The sequence below is a fragment of the Scomber japonicus genome, chromosome 15, assembly GCF_027409825.1.
Source record: "Scomber japonicus isolate fScoJap1 chromosome 15, fScoJap1.pri, whole genome shotgun sequence".
NCBI lineage: Eukaryota > Metazoa > Chordata > Actinopteri > Scombriformes > Scombridae > Scomber > Scomber japonicus.
In genome coordinates this window covers 29,736,444-29,753,835 of record NC_070592.1, presented here as the reverse complement: position 1 = coordinate 29,753,835, position 17,392 = coordinate 29,736,444, and the positions used below count along the sequence as shown (strand labels likewise).

Here is a 17,392-nt window from a genome sequence, read left to right as displayed (position 1 = left end):
ATCTACTTCTCTATGACTCTTTTTGCTTCCTCTTTGGGTTTAACAGTTGGAAATATTTTAACATTTTGGTTGGTGTAGGTGTACAGCATTCAAATTGGTTCCTCCTCCCTGGTTCAATGAGAAAGACAGTATTTGTATTTGATGTTTATTGATATTTGCATATTGTATATTTACCTGTAATCATCTGTCAATGTTAGTAATCTTCTGTACTGCTTTAGCAATATAGATTTCTAATCTGACATGCCAATAAAGCTTATTTGAATTGAACTGAATTGAGTGAGGTAGAGAGTGAATAAAAAAGTAGAATATTTTCTGATAGTTTGACAGTGGTTCTGTTCCACAGTGCCTTCTCCTCCACACAGTCAGCTGCTGCACTGCTACATCTAGTGTGAACTAGTGCAGTGTCTGTTCAACATGTGCCTGACTGTGAAACAGTGTGCTTGACCTCCAGCCACTACTTTAACACATAGTAAAATGAATAGAGCTGATGTGAGGTACAGTATGAATGACTATATACACCAACAACATGAAAGAATTCTATTATAAACACACACATGTTAATAAGTGAATAATAAGTACTAGTGAATACATGTTTTTTTCTCATTTCAAGTAAAATCAGGGCTGCATTTAAAATTAAAATAAATGCATCCTAAAATAAAGTAGATTGATCATATTTGGCTCTTAGATCATTACTGTGCCTTCTGTTCAGATGGGGGGCAGTGGGCATGTTTGCTGCTAATATTCCTGCTTTGTCTGTACTGGTGCTTCACAATCACCACGTCTCAGAGTATATGAGACAAACTGCTTTTGATCTGCCAGTAGAAGTATTTGCTGCATTTTACAGGCTTAAATACAGTAATTGTGTATTGGGTGTACCCAAACAATATGATGTCATTTGAAGAAATAAGGCATAAGTATGATATAGATAAAAAATACTTTTTTAAATTCATTCAACTCAGAAGCTTTATTAGAAAGAGTCAAGACTGTCTCCTAACTAAACCCTTCATATCAAACTTGGAAAAATGGACATCTAAAGACAGCCTAAGTAAAGGTGCCATTTCAGAATTATATAATTTGTTATTATCCAATTCATCCGAGAAAGAAATGCATGGAGGGAAGACCTGGAATTGGCCCACACCCAAACAATTAACTCCAGATTAAGACTGCTACAATACAAATGGTTAATGAGGACATATATTATGCCAGTTAACTTAAATAAATATGATAGTAATATTCCAGATTTATGTGTAAAATGTTCTGAAATAAAAGGTACGTTTTTTCATTGTGTTTGGCAATGTGGCAAAGTAAATACAGACAATTACATCAACAGAGATTCCTATGGAGCCTGGTTTCTTTATTTTAGGATTATATCCAAAAGCTCACAAGTTCCTTAAGAGTGAACAAACACTGATAAATATTTGTCTTCTGTATGCTAAGACATTAATTGTAATGTTTTGGAAAACAACTTGTAGTCCAAGTATGACTTTTTGGGCCAGGAAAATGCTCTTCACCTTGCCTCTTGAAAAGATAACATACGTACAAAAAGGGAGGCATGGTTTGTTTGAAAAAATATGGGGATTTTTTTACTGTAATTATAAAAAGTTTAGATCTAACAGAGGATGTAGAGAGTGAATAAAACTGATGTACGTGATAGCTACATTTATGCTGAAATTGAGAAAGGAAGAAAAAAAACCCTAATTGTCCTTCATATCTATAATTGTATTTGTCTGAGAAGATGTTCTTCGTAATGTTGGTTAGTTTGTATATGCTGATATGGTGTGTGTGTGTGTGTGTGTGTGTGTGTGTGTGTGTGTGTGTGTGCGTGTGTGTGTGTGTGTGTGTGTGTGTGAGATGTAAGCTTACTTATCTTGTAATATAATGTTGGGGAAAAAAACTGTGTATTAGGCTCTGAGCGCTTCTGGAAAGCAGGTGACCTACGCTCAACCATGTTCCTAAACGCCTCCTGTGTAGTCACTCACTGCTGATCTGATAAACGTGCTGCTAACGCTACAATTTATGTCTAGACAGGGCTCAGACGGTCCATTCCTCATTACAAGCTCTGTTATCTATTTGTCTGACTGGTCACGTTTTGTCTCTGCTGTCTCCCTGACATGCTGGAGTCACTCAGCACAATCATATAATCTATATAAAGAGAGTATATATAGAGTTGGTTAATATTAAACATGTCACATGTGCTGTTGCACCAAATTCAACACTCAGCCCTTTTCCCCCAGCAATATACCCTCCAAGTGTAATGACATACAGATTGATTTCTTGCTTCATGCAGAGATGCAAAACTTCATCCTCTCTGCTGTGTGTGCGTGTGCGTCTGCGTGTGTGGAGCTAAGCCCCTCTCTCTGTCGATCAGGCACACAGACCTGCTGCTCTTTATACTGTACATCCATGACACAGAGCACCTTTCCTCCTGCACACTGTTAATGCACTCAGGAGAGTACAGAACACAGCTAAATAATAGCTCCTACAGCACCGGTGAACATCCAGGGAACGGACCTTGATATAGTGACAACTTACAAGTACCTGTCTGTTCACCTGAACAATAAGCTGGACTGACTAACTAACCTAGACAATTAGACAAACTGCACTTTTTAATGTTCACTACTGTACAATATCAATATATCATGTTTACTACTAATTTAAGTTCTACTGTACAATATACATATATTTTTCACTTTAAATCTGTAAAATAACAGTATCAACTCAGATATATTGTCATTCAACACCAATTATTACTGTTGTACATAATGTCATGATTATTTTTATTAGATTATTTTACTTCTATTGTTTTTTTTATTGCTTTTCGTTTTATTTATTGTTCTTATTCTTTTTTATTGATGTTCTTTTATTTTTACTGTCCACTTTGATACTGTAATACTGTACATTTATTGTGGGACTAATAAAGGAATATCTCATCATAAGTGATGATTGAGGGATTACTTTTGTAAAAAAAAAAATACTGCAGAATATACCTTTAATAATAGCCATTTCAGCCAGTTCATCAGTTGGTTTCTACATCCTTCCAATAATTACACTACAGTAGGGTTATGGACCAAACTGACATGTCCTACATTTCAAGCATAGCATGTGTTGTATAGAAAGTATTTCATCCTTGCAGTGCAGGTGCTGCATTCCTCTGCAGTAATATGGGAAAAAACCCAATCTGTATCACTGCTAACTTTTTCCCTGCAGTGACTCACAGCTAATCTCTGTCGCCTCATCAAGGTAACACTGCACCACATCCTCTTTTCCTGCTACACAGTGTTTCCCATTCTCACAGCGCCACACATTCATTCACTGACAAATGGTCGTCTGAGTCAGTCAGTGCGAGTCACTCACCCTGTATCTTGTGAGAGCAAAGGGCAAATCTCAGAGCGTCAGTCCCACACTGAGGGATCCCCATGGGGAAGTCTTTCCTCTGTGGGGAAGCAGATGGAGCACACAGATAAGAGAGGAAGTAATGGGCACGCTCAGTCAACCAGAAAGAAACAGAGATAGGAAAGAGGGGAGCTGACCTGTGCTTCCATGGCAACCATCTGCTCCCTAGGGTCGAGGTTTCCCTCCTTCACTTTCTCTTGAAGTCTCTGGAGGGAAAAGAATCAGTTGTGGTGTTTCACAACAAAATGACAAAATGGACTGATGGATCCAATTTACAGCTGGACTGTACATTTCATCGCCTAGCAGCCTCATTCTTCTCTGACAGTATTCATCCCACATCCCAGAGAGTATATGATGCCTTCAATTACTTCTCATAACAATGCAAAATAAATCTAAATAAAACATGTAACAAGAGCAGAGCTTCACTGAGCTACAGAGATGGCAATTAGGTGAATCTTGTAAAGCAGGTTTTAAAGGTGACATATGTAAAATCTAAAATAAAACGACGAGTGTAATTTCATAATACTCTTATTGCCAACAAATTTTATGGGACCAAGATTGGGGTCCAGCTGAAATCACAATCAGTCATATCATGTCAAAGAATTAGATACATTTATTGTTATATTTTTTTAATTATTAAAAGAAGAAAATGCACAGAGCACCAATTCTTTTTGCATTCTTTATATGGGATTCAAATTAATTGATTAAATAAAGATCTGTAGCAATGTCAACAAACTTGTGCTGGTAACATTAGTCTACATGCCAATGGCAGATAGCATTTCATTAGCTTAGCATCTAAGCTAGAGGTCACCAATAGGTGGACTGAGGTCCGGATCCAGACCCAGACGCCATCCTATCCAGACCTGGACCTGTAACTAATGAAATATTGAGGATTGTTAAATTTTGTGTGAGCGTTTCTAATATAATAGGAGCAGCTTCTCCAGCTTTTACGGTAAGAGTGGAGCGATGGACCATTGTGAATAGCCAATCTTCTCATGTGATGCTAATTAGCCAATCAAATCAGTGCATTCAGACACACAGAGTGACTCGACTGTCAGTGAGACACACACTGAGAAAAGAGTTCATATGTGTCTAAACACTTTATTTAAGAAACACAATCATAAGTTTTATTTTAAAATGTCATCTTTATTTGATATAAGAAAGGTTTTTTTTATCTGATTCTTTTTTATTCTTATTTTTATTTATTTTATTATTTATTTGAATCCCACAAGTTCAGTACAAATACTAATAAATGAATTCCATTGTATTTATGTGATAGTCTACAATCTAGCCACTAGACACAGATACTGATGGAACAACAATGCTACGTCAAGCTACTGAAAAACAACACAAACATTATGATGTTCAGGAGGAACACAAACACAAAGTGAATTGTTATTGAATACCCCTGATCTAAATGTGTGCAGGTCAATTTGAAGCTGTTCAAAGTGCTGCATCTGACAATCTAATTAGCTATCTAACCTGCAAACTGAACTGACACTTGCAGTCTATGTTAGTGAGCGTGGAATGAATGTGCCTCCTGCTCACTGATACAATTCTGGTATGTGTCCCTGTGTCCACTCAAAATCAGTTCAAGTACTATATGACACAATTTTATCTAATCAACCATAAAAACATGGTGGACATAATCTAAGATCTGAAATCCTCCACTTGCTGCCTGCCTTGATATTCTGCCCCAGATCATCTCTTCTCACTGTGTCTCTCCTCAGCTCCTGAAAACTATACACTTCAACTCTTTAACACTTTTTATCACATTTAAATGTATTTCTAAATTGTCGTGTGATGCTTTTATATTCTGTCTTGATGCCTTTAGTGTTCTATGTGAATCACTTGGCCTTGTTGTTGGAATGTGCTATAATATAAACATGTCTTGCCTAGATTAGCAGGAGGTTCTGTTATGTGGTTTGTTTGGTGTCTCAGGCTGCTGTCTGCGGACACATTTCCTGTTCCTGTTCCTATTTCATGTTTTTTTTTACATTAAGACAAACACAGAACACTGCCAGGCTTATACTACAAAACAGAGAGAAGGATATTTTAGGCACAAGCATGATAAAGCATTCAGTTCCTCACAATCATTACATATTCAGTCTCTCTTTCACACATGTGACAGGATATAAGAGATCACATAGGATATATTATAATAAACTGCACCTACCTCCAAAGAGACTCCGTGTATAACATCTAAAGGATCAATGACGTTTCCCAGAGATTTACTCATTTTCCTGCCGTGTTTATCTCTCACCAAAGAGTGAAGCAGAACCTGAGAGGCATCAGGTGAACAGGAAGGAGTGATAGAAAAACAGGATGGTTTCAAATTGTGATTCATCATTAAAGTTTGTAATCTATAATGTACTGTTTTATTTTTGGGTTTCTCATTATCTAGCTAACAGTACCTGTTTAAATGGCAGCTGGCCAGTCAGCTCTGTACCCAGCATCACCATCCTCGCCACCCAGAAGAAGATTAGGTCACTTCCTGTTTCTAGGATGTTGTTGGGGTAGAAGCGCTGGAGGTCTATGGTCTGTGGAAACAGAGGTAGTGTTTACAGTGTATTAAGTGGTGGACAGGGCTGTGTATTAGAGGACTGTGTGCTGCTGGAGGCAGTGTGGTACCTGCTGAGGCCAGCCCAGCATGGCAAATGGAAACAACCCAGAGGAGAACCATGTATCCAGAACATCAGAGTCTGACACAAGGAGGATAGACATGTACATCACTCAGAAACAAATCTATACATTTACATAACTGGCATGGCAATGATAAAACTATAAATGTAGAGGGAAGCTTTCATCTAGTTTGTTATCTAGATGTTTAGTAAAATGAGCTATAGTGATTACATTGATTCTAAACCACATATCACATACTCTACCTCGCTGTCTGTACTACTAAGTCAGAAGCAGCAGTAGTTGTAACAATGCCAAAAGAAGTAGCACCAGCTCTAAAAACGGTACTTGCAGTAGTAGATATAACGGCAAATATAGCAGTTGGTATATTTGCTGCTAGATCTTCTGGCAGCAGAAGAAGTAGCAGTACTAATTATAGTAATCATACCACTAGCAGCAGAAGTAGTAACAGAAACAGTTCAAGTAGCAGTGCTACTAACAGCAGGAGTAGTAGCAAAATGAAAAATCTACTTTCATTGGAGATATACAGTCTATGGAGATACCTGAGATTCCCTTTTGGACAGTCCATTGTTACTGGTGAATGGGTTTTGAATGTAACATAATGCTGAGTGGTAATAAATTGCTTATTAATTAGTCTTAATTAGTTAGTTATATTATAAGTTATATTTTTACTGAAACAAGTCTACATATACCTACAACATATATGTGCTGAATTAAACAGTGGCTCCCATATTTATTTTTTAAATATTCATGTTGCTTGCCTTACACCAAAAAATAAAGCCTATTTTAAATGTGTATGTCAGAGGGCTGTTCATTTGGGCCTTCAGCAGACATACCTTCAGCATTTCAGAGCTTAATTTTCAACGACTTTAAAACCTTATCCTTTATTAACATTATTACCTTATTGTATATACTTGGTTGTTTTAATGTTTCAAATTGAACTGGGTGGTTAATAACATATTTCTGTGGTGTGATAAACTCAGAGCACATTAACACTAGCAGTAGAAGCAGTGTGAGCAGAAGCATAAACACAAGTAGTAGCAGTAGAAGCTTGTAAGTTGTAGTTGAGGTTTAAAGTAGGTTTAAATAGTAAAATGAATGAATTAAATCCATGTAGCTGTGTCAGTTGTGATCAAACACTGATCAGTGGGGAAATGACAGCTGATGGAGATGAGTCACCCTGAGTCAGACTGATGTCCTCTGGCTTCATTCCATATTTGACAGCAGCTCTCTGTCGGGCCTCATCCTCGCTCCTTCCCCAAACCCAGTGCTCCTACCACAAACAATACACACACACACACACACACACACACACACACTGCATGTTACACCACTGTCTGGAACACTCTGATACTAAATGACACATGACATTCAACGTGTCTAGTATTATTGTGAAGACATGAATATCCACAGGGCTCAACCTCTTGTTTGTCAGTGGAATTGGGAAGCTCCACTCTGTAAGCAGGGATCTGATGACCCCACCAAAGCTGCCTGGAAATACACCAATCACTACGGAGAAACAAGAGGTACATTGTTGACAACCCCCACCATGAAACAAGGACTCCTTCATCATCAACATGGTGTCATTTTGCAAACATATCACACCACTAATGACAACACACACTGCCATTGTTCCTCTTCACACCATTGTTCAAACACGTGAAGGTTATCGAAGTCAGATTTCGGGACAGTCTACCTGATGTTGGACAGCCAGTTCTTCCATGTCTTGGTGTAAAAGTGAGGGATGATTTCCAGCTGTCCTTCCTCCACAGCCTGACAGTGACAGAACCAGTCACACTTTAATAAATGTTGTCACAGTGTTCAAGGAGGAGATGATATCACTCAGTTACTGTATTCACTGTGTAAACATCAAGACTGACCTGTACAGCTTTTTTAGCCATTTCCTGACAGTGGATGAACCACTGCTTCTTTAGAAGAGGCTCGATGATATCACCTGAGCGGCTGAGACAGTGTGGAAGGAGAGAAGAAAGAGAGACCTCATATTAGGGCTGGGTGATTATGGCAAAAATCTAAATCACCATTAATTGAACTTTTAACCTGGATTATGATTAATGAATGATTATCTCCACACATGATGAACAGTTATGTATTTTCACAGTTTCTTTAGTTTAGTATTTTCCACTGCTGCCCTCACACATGAGGATCTTTAGGGAGGTAAAATAAAGATGTTTTAAGGTGTGACGCTGTGGTTAATGTCTAGTTTACTTGATTACAACTATGTAAAGATCATGGTTTGGGTTCAAATCATCACTGGAGACAAGTTTTCATATTCCTTAAAGATATGAAACCTTTGCTGTCATGGCAACAGTGAACACCACCATTAATTGACATGAGCAAGATTAAGTCCATTAGAGTTTCTAAATGTCGGTTTCCATTATTTTTCGATTAATTGCCCAGGCCTACCTCATATTAGCACATTATAGCATGGTACTGAAGGACACTACAATACATCACTGTGTCTTTGCATGTTTTAAACAAGCGGTTTGAATGCTGGACCCCATGTCTCCAGTCAGCTGTGGTTTGTCACTTTAGCTGTAAATGTTTAGAAAAGTAAGATGACTTCTCCCCTGCAAGCATAGTTTTTCTACTTTCTTTGCCTTTATTTGAAAGTAGGTGGCAGAGAGGCCGACAGGAAACAGGGACAGAGAGAGAAGAATGACCTGCACCAAATGCCTCTTGACAGAATCAAACCACTTAACTACCAAGGTGCTCCAAGCATAGTTTTTCTAATTTGATATGAGTATGACATAACATGGAATTATCAGTCTATTCTTCCTGTTCAGCATATCTCCACATAGCAGGAGTTGATTTGCCAGTAGTGAAAGCTGAACTGAGTCAAGTTGAATGTGTATAATACATCCACGTCAGGATCAACACACCTGACTGCTTTGGCATGGTCTAAAATAACTGGGCACAGGTCATTTTTAGCTGGTCATGATTTAGTCACTATACTTGTTGACTCCTGGTGCCATATTTTGTATTTGCCTTCTGTCTGTTTGATGTTGTGTGGGTGTTTGTGTGTTAGTCTGTTTTTGTTGTTTATTCACTTTCTTTTTAAATTATTATTATTTATTTATTTATTTATTTTATTATTATTATTTTGAATTTATTCTTATTTTATTTATTTCCACATGGTTATTGGTATGTTTTTGGTGTCTTGATGTTTGTGAAGAAAAAGTTTATACCTTGTTTGTGTTTATTCATCTTAAAATGAATAAAAAATAAGGGGAAAAAAAGGATCAACACACCTAGCCAGGTATACTGTAGAAAGTAGTTTAGGTAAGAAATGTGCAACATATGTCAAGACTGGATAGATTGGTTTGTGTGCAGTTGACTGAAATCATATCAAATATAGCATTTCTGGTTACTGGAGTCCAGTTTTTTTAAGCTATTCTGCGCTGTCTTTAGTGAAGAAGCTGTTTGTGTTTATAAGATGGATGATAGCTGCACAAAAAAAGAACCCTCTGTATGAACATGAACAAAGATTTAACAATGCAGGTTAAAATGTGTGTTCCTCCACCTGCAGATGGGTAAAGTCATGGCGTGATTCTTCTTTCCTCTGAGCAGCTTCCTCTCAGCCAGGGCGTCTGTGACCAACTGTCTGGCATCAAAACGCTTCACTCCCTTAAAACACATGAAGACACACAGAATGTTAACAACAGCTTTGATGAAGCCACATGAAGTCTACCTTTTCCATCACTGACCAGTTACAATAGTATGTTTTACAAGGTACAGACTGAACTGAAGAAGCTTTTTAACAGCGAGCTGATCAGAGATGAGGCGATGCTGATTAACACAATCATCAACCAGAACTTCCTGCATTAGAGACCAAAGATAAGAGAGGAGACGGGTAATCAACTCACTCTGACACACGTACACACACACACACACACACACACACAAACACACACACTGGTCAAAGGAGATTAGCGTCTCCTCTCTTTCTGCTGTTAAATCTGAACTAAGTTTCTATATCTGATCCAAAAAGGATAATTCTGCCAATTTATTGCATTATATTTTTCTTATTGTCAATAAATCTCTTGTTTGGAGCACTTCATTGTTGACATTTGGCTCCAAACTGTTTTATTGACCATAAGAAACATATTTATGGAAAAAAAGTGGACATGTCCTTTAATGTCTCGTAATTGATTATGAATGGAAGTTCAAAACCGACATAAATAAAGATTGATTGATTGATTGATTGATTGATTGATTGATTGATTGAAGGTGCAGTGTGGCTGTTTTGTCAGCTGTAATCAAAGATAGCTGACATGTCCAGATAATAAACTCCATCCCACACTTGATATGACTACAGAGTTTATAGATAATGACAGCAGTGTTCATGCACCTCCAGCCAGTGTCCACAGAGTGGAGTCATCATCCCATCTTCTCCAATCACAGTGAGACGTGGCAGTGAGTGTCTCTGTGACAGCAGAAAGTCAGAGTGATCATGAGCAGGAGTCACCTTCACTGCACCTGAAATCATGAAAACAACAGCACTCACTGTCAGGAAGTGGTGTATAAAACAATACAGTATGTCTGTGAGGCTTCTAATGCTCAGAGAAGTGTTGCTGTCACCTGTTCCTAGGTCCATGTCCACCATTGTATCAGTGATGATGGGCAGCAGTCTGTTAGTGAAGGGGTGAAGGCACTGCTTCCCATGAACAGCCTGGATCAAACATATGAGCAAAGCTATTGTAACAAATGTCCTGTTGTATTCTAGTTCTAGACCTTTGTTTGACATATTGAAGGATGGGGTAATATGATGACCTCATGTATAGCAGGGTACATTTATTAACCATCAAACATATTGCTGTATCATTTATACTGTTGTGATTATCCTTTAAGGCAGGGGTCTCAAACTCATTTTAGTTCATAGAGGGCTCAGTTTGATCTCAAGGGCCACACCAGTATAATCATTGCATTGCATTGCATAACCACCTACAAATTATATATCTATATATAATAGCTTTACTATTTTATTATCCAAATAAACTAAACTAAACTATAATAAACTATCTATTTACTTAAGAAAAACAATTGCAATTTCAATAATATTTTTTTATATTATAGAAAATGTCTTTTTTCAGATTATTTTGCACAGAAGCTTCTGATTGACAACATTTTGCACAATGATGAATATATGAATGCTTTACATATGACCACAATATGTATTCTTTGTTTTTTCAGAGAATTGTAACCTGGTCAGTGTGTGAAAAACATCTGAAGCAAGAGAAAAATTGAAGTTACTTTTATGCAATTTTACATTACTGATGGGTGTGAGTACAAGTGCAACAAAGAGCTCTTTGTGTTTGAGTGTTTACACACACACCTGTTAATGTGACACATCATATCCTGGTTTCAGATGAACCTGGATATATATATATGAACCTATATCTGCAGCTGTCCAGTAGAAACCAGGATACTGTGGATCATGTATACAGGTCTATGAATAACCAGGTTTCTTATGTCATATCCCCTATATGATCAAAATGAGGTTTAAAGCTGTTTGCATTAAAGCACTACAGGCGGGATGAGCTTTATGGCAGTGTTGGACTTGCAGGTTGTTTGCATGAATGTGATGAAATCGTGTTTGCTAACATGATTTCAGATGACAAGATCAATAGCACTCTATTAATCAGACAGTAAATAGTAGCCGGATCAGCTAGCGTGTCATCACAGTGTGGACACCAGGCAACAAGCTGAGACTTTAATGAGTCACTGCTCCTGACCAAGAAACACTGCACTACCTGACCTTTACTGAATGTATTCCTCATCCTTTTCTGTGATTTTAACTCTATATTTTAACTCAATGTCATGGTTTTGTCTTTTGTTGGTCTTACTGTTTTATGATATAATGTATTATAATCTTTATTGACTGTACTTTTTATCATTGCTGCTTGTTTTCCATGTCAGGACTATGTGTTTTGCTATTTCAATCTTTTACTTGAAAAGTACTTTATCAAGTAGGGCCTGACTGATACTGGATTTTAGGGGCCGATGCAGATATCGATATTAGGGAGCAAAAACATTATGATATTGATATATTGGTTGATAATGTTATATGTACAGAATATCTACATAAACACACATCTTTTAGCAATGAGGCCTCAAATGTGATTATCAAACACAAAGAAAGAATGGATCTGTGATATTTTACAGTTTAACTATACATTTTTTTGTATAAAATGAAAAATGTAATAATTATAATTACCTAATTAGTTAAAAGAAACACACATATATTAAACTTGAATTAAGTAAAATGATAAGATATATAGAAAATGCTGCTTATATAATTAAATAAATAAAAACATATTGGCACATATCTGACAACATATTTTCTGATAAGTTATTATTATTATTATTATTATTATTATTATTATTATTATTATTATTATCACATGTATTATACTTTGGTTTGTGTACAGATTAAAAGAGTTATAATGTGTTTATTAGAGATGCTGGCAGGCAAACCTTTTTAGCTCTGGACAGAATCAGAGCAGCCGTTTCCTCCTGTCCAGTTTTTATGCTCAACTAAGCACACCACTTGCTGGCTGTAGCTTCATATTTAAAAGGCAGACCTGATAGTGTTATTATATAATATTTGACCAACTGTACACCTCTCTGGATCTGGATTCAGAGATATTCAAAACTCAATGACTGGCCTGGTATCGAGGGTCGTCAGGGTGAACAGCTACAGCTACATCTCCCAGCATAGTCTCAGGACGAGTGGTGGACACGGACACCTCTCCATCTGAACAGTGGGAAGAAGACAAAACCTCACTAAATACATACTAAAAACACACACAAAAACAGAAAGAGGTAAAGCAGAATATGTTTCACACTAGTACTCACTGCTGCCTTCTAAAGGGTATGCAAAGGTGAGCATTGTTCCAAACTCCACCTGCTGTTCATAACCAGGAACAGACAACATGGTTGGTCCACACAGCTCTTTTGAGTCAACCTGACAACAAAAACACACATTTAAATACTGTTTTACTACCAGCTATGAAACAGTACACTGAAGGATCCTGATCCTGTTCTGACTGAAAGAAGAGCTTCAGACCACTGTCTGGATCTATGAAGACCATGAAGTTGAAAGTTCTGGGAAAAGCTAGTAAAGAGACTTTGAGTTAAGCCTTCAAAGGAATTTATTTCAAAATGTGTTTTTTTCAGTGATATTAAATCCTGTCCGTTTTTGAGTGTATGACAAAATCTGATCATCATGTGTTGATGATGGATTCCTTTTGAATTTGAAATGTCTTTCTATTGATCCATCCATGAAATGATAAAAATCATTTTAAAAGCAATATTTAATGGACTATATTCAGAAATGAACACTTTAGTTAACTTTAAGCTAGCTAAAGTTAGTCAGTAAGTTCTTACCATTGGCAGGTAGGCCTGTCACAATAATTACTTTATGGACTTATTGTACAATAACATACTTATCAACATTATCATGTGCATAATGGACTTATCATACGATACATGGACATGACTGACAGTATTGCCACACATTAGCAGCTAAGAGACTATTCATGTCTCATTAACTAAGCTAGTAGTGTCCATAGTGTCCAATAGTGTCCATTCCTCACTGTGTACATCCTGAGTGGAGACTGTAGAAGAATTAAAGGTAAATAACTCTGTCCTCAACTATAATGATACTCTGTGTTATTATACACATGGGTCCCCCCCCCCCCCCCCCAACCCCCCCACATTATCCTCCCATTCCATATAGTGTATAGTAGTGTATATGTAATACTGGATTACCTCAATGTCAGAGATGGCAGATTCCAGAGCACAGCTCCAGTTGACCATTCCCTCTGAACGATAGATTAGACCTGAGTCACACAGCCTGACAAACGCCTCAGTTACAGCCCTGCTGAAACCCTGAACAAAGAGGCAAACAACATTAACACAATGTTAGGCTTCATTACATTCATTCACAATTCTACAGAACCATAGATGAAGTAGTTGTGTGTAACCCTAAAACTGAGTGAGTAACACATGGGCCTGCTGTCTTACTGGATCCATGGTGAAACAGGCTCTGCTCCAGTCCAGAGAAGCTCCCAGCCTCCTCAGCTGGTGATAGATCTCTCCTCCCTTCCTACCACACACACACACACACACACACACACACACAAACAAAAGCATTTAATATAAATATAGTAATACACACAGACACACACACACACACACATCATAGAGCAGTGATATGGAGGATGGATGTGAAGACTCACTCGTTCTTCCATTTCCACACCTCCTGTAGAAACTCTTCTCTGGTGAAATCCTGTCTGCGCTTCCCTTTGTCCCTCAGCAGCATCCTCTCCACCACCGTCTAACACACACACATGTCACATGGTTATCATGAGTTTCACAGCTACTGTAGATTCTCCTTACACACTAGGAACGGTAGGGAAGGGTTGAGGACGAGGATTATTCTCTTGGTTATATTCTGCAACTTCACCACTAGATATCACTAAATCCTACACACTGGTCCTTTAACTAATGATAGTCACAGCTACAAAAATGTAACCCAAACTGTGTTATAAAAGGAGAACAGGTGATGTCGTACCTGTGTGGCGATACCTGCATGGTCACATCCAGGAACCCACAGCACTCTGTGGCCCTGCATCCTTCTCCTGATAGATGACACAAAACATGCTTTATATTACTGCTCCACCAGTTTCCCACAGAATGCTGCATGTGTTGTTGGCAGTTACCATCGAACCAGAGCATCTTCTACAGCTACAGTAAGAGCGTGGCCCAGGTGCAGAGTACCAGTCACATTTGGTGGAGGGATACACAGTGAAAAGGTCCGATCCACAGCGTGCGATAACGTCTCCTGAACACATCACACACTTTATTTCAGACACTCTGAAGAATCCTCATCAAATGTAAAAACTGAAAACTGAAACTGTAATTGTATTAAAGACCATGTAAAGTGAATTCAGACATTTTCTTCTAAACACATTAAATAGGTCATAAATGTATTTCTAAAAAAGGTGTAAAAAGCATTTCAACCATTTAGATTTGAATTGTGGAGCTAGACTTCACAAACTGTGTTTCACCATTTCTGTGGTCAGGATTTAGTGGGCAGGTCTGAAAATCACCACTGCGTTACCCTGCTGATGTAGAGGTATAAATACATTCAGCACACTACTACTACTACAGTCTACAGTTAGCCAGTTAGCTGAGCTAGCCGCCAAGCTAGCCTCCGAGTTAGCCGCCGAGCTAGCCGCCGAGCTAGCCGCTGAGCTAGCAGCAGAAAGCTCTCAAACGTAGCGTCCATGTTTCTGGTAGAGGTGGTGACTTTGATTGACAGGTGACACTTGGTAGGGGGCGGGGTTTCAGGGAACTCGGAGGACACTCCCACAGCGTTTGGGAGCAGAGAAAGAGGCTGATTTTTACTCAACTTTGAAGCCTAATTTCATATATTTGGTGATTTTTTTAATCGTTCAAATTTGGCAGGGTGGTTAACAACACACTTTTCTGTGGTATGTCAAACTCAGAACACATATTTATTCTTACTTTACACAGACTTTAAAAGAAGGTGTGAGCAGCTGTTACAAACATGCAAAGAACTAAATGGCTGCACATATTTTCTTGATGTAAATCTTTTCTTTTCTTTATATTTACAGTCTGGCATCAATAGGTTTGTCTGAACAGTTTCTAAACAGTATAAAAATGTTAATAATGTTAATTATTAATAATCATTCATGTGCTCAGTGGAATCATCAGTCAGCAGACGTATATATTTAAACCTTATTAAGAGCTTATTTGAGTTGCTGTAATGATTCATTTCCCTCCCTGTGGGATCAATAAATGTATCTTTATCTTTAAGACATTACTTTCATATTGATTTTATAGGTAAAGCTGTGAAACTGGTTTGACTGAATGCTGGGAAAACTACTTTCTTATTGAGAAGATAAAACTAAAAAATGGACTGAGATTTATATGATTTGTACAGAAGCATATTGCATTCAAAAAATTAAAAAATCTCGGATGATCATTTTCCTGTTTTTCTGAATAATATTTCCTGTTTTTCTAAATTATATTTCCTGTTTTTCTGAATAATATTTCCTGTTTTTCTAAATTTATGAGATCATTCTTCCTGTTTCCCTAAATATGTTTTCTGTTTTTCTGAATAAAGATAATTTTCTGTTTTTCAGAATAATTTTCCTGTTTCCTGTAATTCAGGAAAACAGAGCTTATTAATCTTTTGAATGCAATACATATCCATAGATTTGAATGTTAATGTCATTAATATTAATACTATTGGTGATTAATGAAATCATTCTTCAGCTTCAAACTAGTAAAGTGAATCTCTCTCCACTCTACACTGAACTGAATGAAAGTGATGGATAGGCTCTCTGATAGATTTCTGAGCTGTAACCAGCATTATGATGTGTTCAAACAGTACACAGGGCTCTGTCACTGTGTCACTTCAGTCTCCTGCAGTGTTTTAACACAAGGCTGATTTCACTCTGACTGACTGCTGAGATCCAGATGTGCTGACAGTGCCGGTAGTTCTTTTGTTCCTGTTCTGTGGAAGCATGATGATCTGTGCTCACAACTGAAAACCTCATTATTTCTTGGGCTCATGATGATTTATGTGTTTGTGTTTGGTTATATAAATATTCCAAGTGAGACTAAACAAACTTTTAACGTAAATGTCTGGTTTCAGTCCACCTGTTGATGAGGAGGTGAACATTCCTGAGCTTTGATCATTAGCACAATCATTAGCACAATCAACATCCCTAATATGTCCATATAAGGCTGCATGATCCACTCCATATGAAGTCTTCCCAAAGACTAAAAAGAAGAACTTGATAATACAGACCTTCAAGTCCTGCTGTCAGACTTAAAGCCTGACCGATATATTGGTTAACCAATATTATCAGCTGATATTGGCCTATCACAGATATATCAGTATCTGTGTTTATGCCACCTGATCACCTGATATGTGACGATTTTTTTTTAAAGATATATAGGGCACATTTTATGTATATTCAATCTGTTTCCCCTTCAAGTTTAATAAATGATATACATATTAGTTTAGTTTACTGTTTCAGTGTCTCCATTGCATATGATTGAAAAAAAAAGAGTGTTTATGTATATATTCTGTATATGTAAGCCATATATGGCCAGTATATAGATATCGCAATTTGTTTACTCCCTAATATTGGTATAGACAAAAATCTAGTATCGGTCAGTTCCTAACCAGAATTCAGCAGACACATTGATCAGAGAATTGAATTGAATCCGGTCAAGGACCTATGCTTCTCTCTCTCTCTCTGTTGAGACAAGCACCCCGCCGCCGCCCCAGCAGGTAAAA

General features: G+C 37.5%; 1 protein-coding gene across 1 annotated transcript in view; it reads right to left on the bottom strand.

The window, feature by feature from the left end:
- vars2 (valyl-tRNA synthetase 2, mitochondrial) overlaps window positions 1–17,392 on the bottom strand; it is a 28,529-nt gene that overhangs the window by 9,508 nt on the left and 1,629 nt on the right. Inside the window, exons 5-23 of the mRNA XM_053334517.1 lie at window positions 14,778–14,899; window positions 14,630–14,696; window positions 14,295–14,392; window positions 14,080–14,161; window positions 13,825–13,944; window positions 12,910–13,018; window positions 12,720–12,808; window positions 10,633–10,723; window positions 10,403–10,530; window positions 9,575–9,678; window positions 7,914–7,995; window positions 7,730–7,806; window positions 7,455–7,542; window positions 7,213–7,306; window positions 6,025–6,095; window positions 5,808–5,933; window positions 5,570–5,674; window positions 3,531–3,599; window positions 3,355–3,433 (exon numbers count right to left, since the gene is read on the bottom strand). Coding sequence (XP_053190492.1) covers window positions 3,355–3,433; window positions 3,531–3,599; window positions 5,570–5,674; window positions 5,808–5,933; window positions 6,025–6,095; window positions 7,213–7,306; window positions 7,455–7,542; window positions 7,730–7,806; window positions 7,914–7,995; window positions 9,575–9,678; window positions 10,403–10,530; window positions 10,633–10,723; window positions 12,720–12,808; window positions 12,910–13,018; window positions 13,825–13,944; window positions 14,080–14,161; window positions 14,295–14,392; window positions 14,630–14,696; window positions 14,778–14,899 — 1,801 coding nt within the window. The remainder of the gene's footprint in view (window positions 1–3,354; window positions 3,434–3,530; window positions 3,600–5,569; window positions 5,675–5,807; window positions 5,934–6,024; window positions 6,096–7,212; window positions 7,307–7,454; window positions 7,543–7,729; window positions 7,807–7,913; window positions 7,996–9,574; window positions 9,679–10,402; window positions 10,531–10,632; window positions 10,724–12,719; window positions 12,809–12,909; window positions 13,019–13,824; window positions 13,945–14,079; window positions 14,162–14,294; window positions 14,393–14,629; window positions 14,697–14,777; window positions 14,900–17,392) is intronic.